Raw genomic sequence first — 7,125 nt, forward strand, 5'->3', positions numbered from 1 at the left:
TAGTATTCCAAGAACTCTTGCTTAAAACTGTTTCGACTTCAGTTCGATAGACATTCCTGCTTTCACCAGCCGGTCTTTGAGGACGACGCCAACTCCCGATGCAGGTGTACATACACCGCAGAGGTCGGTGCATGCGTTGAGCTGAAGGGCGATAGCAAGTCCAGTTTCAACGAGCATTCTGCCCGTTTCTTTGTAACCGGGATCTCCGAGCGACGAGCCAATCGTGACTGTTATAACGGTTTCTTTGTGGTGATGGTGAAGGTGGTTATAGCGCCGGCGCTCGACATCTTCTTCGGCTTCCTCATCGTCCTCCGCGGCTGGTGCGCTGTCGCCTTCCTCCAGCTCGATGTCCTCGTTTTCGTCGGGGGAGGGAACAATGGTTAGCGGACGCACGCGACCGATCACTTTGATCTCAAAGTGCCCTTTGTCAAGAAATTGGCGCGGCGGGCCTTCGCCTGGAAAATCAGGGCAAAACCGGGCAATTTCCCCTCAAAGATGACCCGTCTGCGAACATCGAGTCTACGCCCGTAGTCATACGCATGGTCGTCTCGTGGAAAGACACGAGAGGGGGAGGGACTTTAGTGTTCCTGTTCAGTCAAACACCTATAAACCAAAACTGCATATGCTGAGTTCTTGCAGCCCACATGGTTGCGTTGAAAGTATTCGTTTCCAGCCGGAATGACGGCATCCAGGTAAATAGTGTGGTGGTTTTAGTAGACCCTACCGGAGCAACGCTGTTGGGACAACATCGAGACTCACAACTCGCATGGATGCGCCAGCGTTCACCGCCTACCGCCAGAGCGATAAATATATATGTTGCCTGTGGAGAGCCGAAGGCGCCCATAGGGCAAGGCAAACACACCCTGGTCAGCGTAGCCGTGTGAACTGATATCCATTGGCAGCACGCGCCGCTGCTTCATCGAGCTCTGCAACCAGCTTCTGGCCTCACCGGGTCTGGGAAAGAAGCGGAAAGTTGTCAGGAGCACTCGGGTGAGGGAGAAGGTGACAAGGAACATGAGGACGAAGGTGACAATAGACACAACAGAAGCAGAGATAATATCGTAGCCGAGCGCGACGGACTCGGAGTAGTGGAGGAAGGAGGGGTATGGCCAGCACGGTGAAGACGCAAGCCCTCCGGCGCCAGGCTGCGCAAGTCTGCACGAAGGAGGGGAAGAAGAGGAAGATGAACGAGCGGACGCGGACGCTGATTCAGGAGAGGACCCCGAAGCCTCTGACGTTTTCTCCCTGCCGTCCCTGTCGCGCGCAGGAGGAGCCCCAGCCGGCGCTGGCCGCTGCGAAGAAGACGGACAAGGCGCTGCGGTTGGAGCCGCATCAGACTTGAAGAGATCTTTCGCCGCAGGATAGTCGCCGAAACCGAGAGCGGGCGACACCGGATAGAGACCCTGGAGTACCGTGGAGAAGCTGCAAAGGAGAAACCGAGACAGCACACACATGTGAACACGACGGGCGCCTCTCCTTTGAAGCGTAACGCGAACTACAGAGTCCTTTAATTCGTAGTGGAGATATCGACTGACGCTGAGACGGAGCCACGGCGGCCTTCGTCGAACTACGAACAGGTCTCCGGGCAGCGATAGAACTCGACGGCTCTCGCGTTTTTCGTTTTCCTTTCTGCGTGTAGTTGGTTCCCATTTAAGTCGACTGTGGCCTGGAGGCTTGAGTGCCTTCTTTGCTTTCTGTAGGAGTGTCTCTGCATGGTGGAGTCATCAGACTTCGCAGGATCCATCTCCGATCTGGAGCGGGCATCCTCCCGTACTGCAACAGATCCTGTATTTTCCGCTATGTTGGTTAGAGTTCGTTTCTTGATCACAAGAAGGACAAACACTTCCTGTATTTACAGCAGCAAGGAAGAACGGATTTTCATGCATTGCAGTGCGCGAACCCCGAGTTCGGAAACGCTTCACTCGCTTCTGCCGGAGTTTCTCAGGCGCTTTATTTCAGTTCGGAGTCCTTACCGGACTACGTTTTCGTTAATTGGCGCCATCACATTGTAGGCGCAGTAGCCGAAGTTTTCGTCGTACCTCGCCAGGAAGCTGAGCGGGAAACGAACAAGAGAAGCCTAAAAACACATGGACTTTCAGTCTTCACAGTGGAGCGACAGGCAGGCAGATCCCTTGCCAGTCCCCCAGCAGGTTGGAAATTCATGTTCACATGCCATCATCTTTACATACGTATCTACCTATCTGTCTATCTGTCTATCTCTCAATCAATATCTCTATCTATCTACATATGTATATATGTTTATCTATATGCCTGCACGTATGCATATACAGATGTGTGTGGAGAGCGAAACGGTGCCTACATGCGGCACTTGTTTGGGGTTGCAATATACTCACATCTGGGGCTTGGAGAAGGCTGACAAGTCGAGGTGGGTCGGCGGCGACGGGGTCGCGTACTTGACGAGGAAGAAGGGATCGAAAACTGCTCCCTCCTCGAAGATGTGCCCCAGGCCCATGACTGTGCCGCCGGAGAATCCCCCAAAGCAGTCGGTGACCGCGGTTTTTATCTGTCAAACGACGCAGAGAGAAATGCGAACATCCAACACAACGCGCACGCCCCTTGAGGCCGAAAGAAGGCGGCAGGCATCCGCGAAGCAGCTGGTGCGGCGACTCAAGGAAACGGATAACAGGAGGAGCGCGGGCGGCTGCCCGGAGGAAGAGGCATAAAGAGAGAAACGCAGAGGGGTCTCGATTCGAAATTGCAGGATACCCGCACTGCGCGGAAAATACAGGCCGCTGCAGGGTGAGTGTGGCCAGACGGGCCTCTGTGCTGAAAACTTCTGGGATGGACAAAATCGCCCCCGGAAGCGCTGACAACTACCCCACAACTAAACCAAATCCGCTCTGACTGTGGTTGGATGCTCAAGGTGCGTCAGTGGGCTTCTAGGCGTCATCCTTGCTGTCTTATTGCACTGGGAATCTGCGTAGGCCTCTTTCGCAGCGAGATGCATACACAGCTCTCCACGTACAAAATACGTGAATAAATATATATGAATATGTGTATATATGGAAGCACACGCCCTCATTCCCAAAACACAAACATGCATCCACATTCTTCTGCGTATATCTAAAAATATATATAATGTAAATGCGCAAGAACACTACTACTGTGTGCGGCTGCGATCGCATGCACCAAGCGGCATGTCCTCGTGCACCCGTTACCTCATGGCACGGAATTTTTCTTCGCTTGAGAGCCTCTCGCTGGATAAGGAGCACCGCGAGGTCGCTTGGGAGGGAGTCAACTCCGCAGAAGGAGACGAACTTCAGACCGCGAGCGGCAGCTTCCTGCCCGTACTTGAAGGCCATATCGGCTACGTAGGAAACCTCTGGGCTCCAGCAGGGAGAGGCGACAAGAAACACACTAAGCTCAGCGCAAGTAAGATGCGACGAGATTATGCAGACGTCGCCGCAGCTGCCACGAGACAGGCGTTTTCGGAGCCAGATCCGCGAGAAAGCAGACGCACTAGGGCTGAGGCGCAGCCTGCGCGACTCGCGAGATGCACGAACATCCTTTTTTCTTCGAGTCTCTTGAGAGACAGGCACACCGTAAGGCAACGCGGCATCGTGAGGCTTCGCTCCGCGACCAACAGAGCGGGCAACCACTGGCGGATCGCTGCTCGTCTGTGGAGGCGCAGCTCCGTTTTCAGATTGCTCTCACCTGCCGAGATGTCGCAATAGTGCGTTTTCGCCGCGAGACAAGCTTTCACGAGGGCCTCGCCGCATAATTTGTACGGGCCGCAGGCGCTGAGGACGACGCGCGCCCTCTTGCAGAGTGTCTCCATCTCTTTCTCATTCAAGCTGTCTGCCTCGAGGAGGTCAATGTTCATGCAGTTCTTGCCCAAGCGATCTGCGAGGCTGGAGCGCAGCTTGCGCAGGCGCAGCATCGAACGCCCTGCGAAGGCAAAGCGAACTTCAGGGTGCTCCCTCCGCCGGCTCGCATACGGAAGCGTGAGGGCCTGCGGGAGAACGCAAGCCGCTGAGCTCTCCTCGTCGTCTGCGTCTGTCTCCACGCCGATGTCCTCCTTGGCGCGACCGTCCGAGGGTTGGGCCTCCTGGATGGAGTCTCCCTCTCTGCGCGGTTCCGCATCGTGTACGCCGAGGTCTTTGCTCTCCGTGCCTCGTTCTCCTCTCTCTTTCACAAGTTTCCACTCATCTCTCTCTCCTCGGCTTCCGTTCTGCTTTTCTCTCGATCGATGCCTGTTTTCCTTCTTCAAAACTTCTTGCCCTTCGCGAGGCTCCCTGCTTCCTCCCTTTCTCCGTCCTCCGCCGCTACCGTTTTCTTGTGGCATATCTGACGCCTCCTCGCCCGCTTTTGGTTTGCGACTTGTTCCTCCCTTCGCCTGCTTTCCCTCCTCTTCTCGCTGCTTGGCGCGGCCTGACTCCCCGCTGACGTTCTCTCCCTCGCTCGCCTTCCCCCCCTCTCGCGCTTCGTCTTCCTGCGATTTCGCAGCTTCACGCTGTGGCACGCTGGCGGCCGCGGTTTCTGCGTATGCCTGCGTGTCGATTGTGCGATACTCAACCCTCGTTTCGAGTGTCTGCCCCCTAGCTCCGCTTTCGCCTGTTGTCGTCGCTCTTTTTTCCTCTTCGTCCTTTCTTCGGCTCGCGCCATCTCTCTGCTGTGAGTCGCTCAGTCTTTGTTCCTGCCCGCGTCCGCTTGCCTCTCTCCGTTTTTTGTTTTCTTCGCGGTTTCTGAGCAGCGCAAAATCCGGCTTGTGCTCCCCGGCTGTAATGGCTGGCGAATGCATGGGAGAGACGAGCGACGGCACTGACGCGCGACCTCCGTCGCCCACCCTTTTCGGCTTTTTGCGGGTTTTCTGCGCTCCACAGAACGCAGCTGGCAGCACCGGCTCTTCGCAGGTAAAGTATCGCCGCGCAAGGTACTCCGCCGCAAAGCTGAAAAAAACGCGAAACACCGGGGGGAGCACAGAGGCGAATGAAAAGAAGGTGAGCATAGCATTTCCGCGCCAGTTCTTTGGGGCGACACAGCTTCGACGAAAGGCCTGTTCAAGCTCTCTTCAAGCAAAACGGCTGTATGGAAAAGAATTGATGAGCCACGGTGGGGGAACAGGGCGACAGAGTACCGGGAACTATGAAGTGAGAGCCGGGAACCGACTTTTCGGCCGACACACTCGTCCGCAGCAAGGCTCCGCGCTGAGAGGCGTGCTACTGTGCTATTCACCGCCTCCTAGAGAAACGTGGAAATCGTGCCCAAGGGCTTAGGATACATATACGTCCTTTGCTGCTCAGGCCTCTACCACAGAGTGTACATATATACATATATATATGGCGGGGTAAAGGGGACGGGCGCAAAGCCTTGCAGAGGCTTGACCCTTGTGTATCGGCGCAAGAGCGAAGCAGGGTCTACATTGGACTCGTATGTGTTTCTAGATACCTCGCCCAGAAGAAACTTTGCGTGCAGTTCCTCTGCGTACCGTCCTGCGAAGCCAGTCGCACCCCAGAGAATGATGTGAAACTCCCGGTCGCGGTCGAGGAAGGGTGCAGAAGGCTCCTCGCGCGCGTCGCCCTCTGTGGAGGAGTTTCCCGCCGAAGCCGTCATGGTTTTCCAGCCCTGCGTGTCGCCTTCTTGAGGGCACAAAGAACAACCTCTGGGCTTGGGAACCTCGTCGCCTCTACGACATGTAAATATACATGTACCTATATACATATATTTATATATGTAGAGTCAGATACACATGAGTAGACGGAGTGTGAAACGGGGAGCGAAATACGTAACTGCGACTAGGAAGACGAGACTATGGGTATTGCAGAAAGCACACACACTGACGTTGTAGACAAAAGACAGCCTGCAAGGAGAGGGAGGGCAGCATGCGAGGGAGTGTCGCGGTAGCTTGACTTAGACATCCGAGCTCGCGATCCAGACTTCTTCTGATCACGCATCATATAACAAAGCTTTGGATTCTCTCTCCGCTTTCGGAGGCCAATGAGTTCGACACTCCATCGTGGAAAACAACCAGACAATCGCAAAACGGCATTTCACAGGCACAACACACGCGGGCGAAACAGCGAGCTACCGTTCACGTTGGAAGTAGTCTGCCTAACGGCCACGAGAAGCCAAAAACAGGAGGTCCCAGTTTAATTCAGTCCCAAGAGAAACGAACCGGGTCAGAGCTGTATCCAAAGACCTGTCGTCGTGTAATTCGTTTAGGGACGATGTACCGACTGCGTCGCTTTTGCGGCTGGCCTTGTGCTTGAAGACCCCAGACAGGAAGCGCACACCATAGAAACTTCCTCTCCCTCTCCCGCCCCTGCAGGGGGAAGCGTGCGCTGCCGAAAAAAAAAAGAAAACAGCATCACCGCTCTCCTGTGTTAGCGAAGGCGATAGAGTGCCCTTTTCCAATTGCCGACAGAGAAAGGCAGCTCTTTTTCTCGCCGGAGACGACGACCAACCAAGTGAGTCTGATTGCATTAATACCGGAACAACCAGCACGCCAAACGACGTTCTACTGCGGCCTAGGTGCGACCTGCAAAGCCAAAAACAGGAGGTTCCGAGCGAATTCGGTTCCAAGAGAAACAATCCGGGTCGTGAATGTCCTTCCAGCAGAGAAGATGAAGCAGCGGCGTTCTCAAATGCTTAGTTTTTGTTCTGATCCACACGCGTACAGCAGGCCGGTCACTTGAAGCCATGACAAATTTCGTCCAGATTCACTCAGCATACGATTCTGATATCGCACAGGCGTACGTAGATTTGATTCGTGTCTGCTGAGATGCACGTAGGGAGGCACGTCAGTGCGCATACGGAATCCTTGCATCGCTGCGTACGCGCGAACGAATATATTATCGATGGCGTGTGCAGTGTAGCAAGCGATGCTACTGTTGCACTGCGCTCCCGTTTGATCGTAAGGCCACTGCAGCTCGCGATTTTTCAACGATCTTCTCCGGGGGCTCTGAGACGCACAGCAGCTGCGAATGTGCGCCGCCAGAGAAGCCAATATCGCTGAGAACATGGTGATCCCTTCCAGACTCAGGGCGTCGGCTTGTGTGCGGTAGCACAGCCGTCCGACGCGGATCCGGGGGCTTTTCCGCATCCCACGCTAAGAGCCTCGCCGGCGATGTTAAGCCAGCAAGAAGAGCTGACAAGGAAAGTGAA

At 55.0% G+C, this 7,125-nt stretch overlaps 1 protein-coding gene across 1 annotated transcript; it reads right to left on the reverse strand.

Annotated features, from left to right (window-relative positions):
• Positions 1-21: 21 nt before the first annotated feature.
• Positions 22-5,574, reverse strand: BESB_079170 (uncharacterized protein; the record flags this gene model as incomplete). The annotated part of the gene is made up of 7 exons (XM_029366279.1): positions 22-455; positions 950-1,422; positions 1,974-2,051; positions 2,355-2,524; positions 3,180-3,343; positions 3,676-4,910; positions 5,450-5,574. 7 exons carry the CDS (start codon positions 5,572-5,574, stop codon positions 22-24), a joined length of 2,679 nt encoding a protein of 892 aa, XP_029217710.1.
• Positions 5,575-7,125: the final 1,551 nt, after the last annotated feature.

This window comes from Besnoitia besnoiti, chromosome VII (genome assembly GCF_002563875.1).
Source record: "Besnoitia besnoiti strain Bb-Ger1 chromosome VII, whole genome shotgun sequence".
Classification (NCBI taxonomy): Eukaryota; Apicomplexa; class Conoidasida; order Eucoccidiorida; family Sarcocystidae; genus Besnoitia; species Besnoitia besnoiti.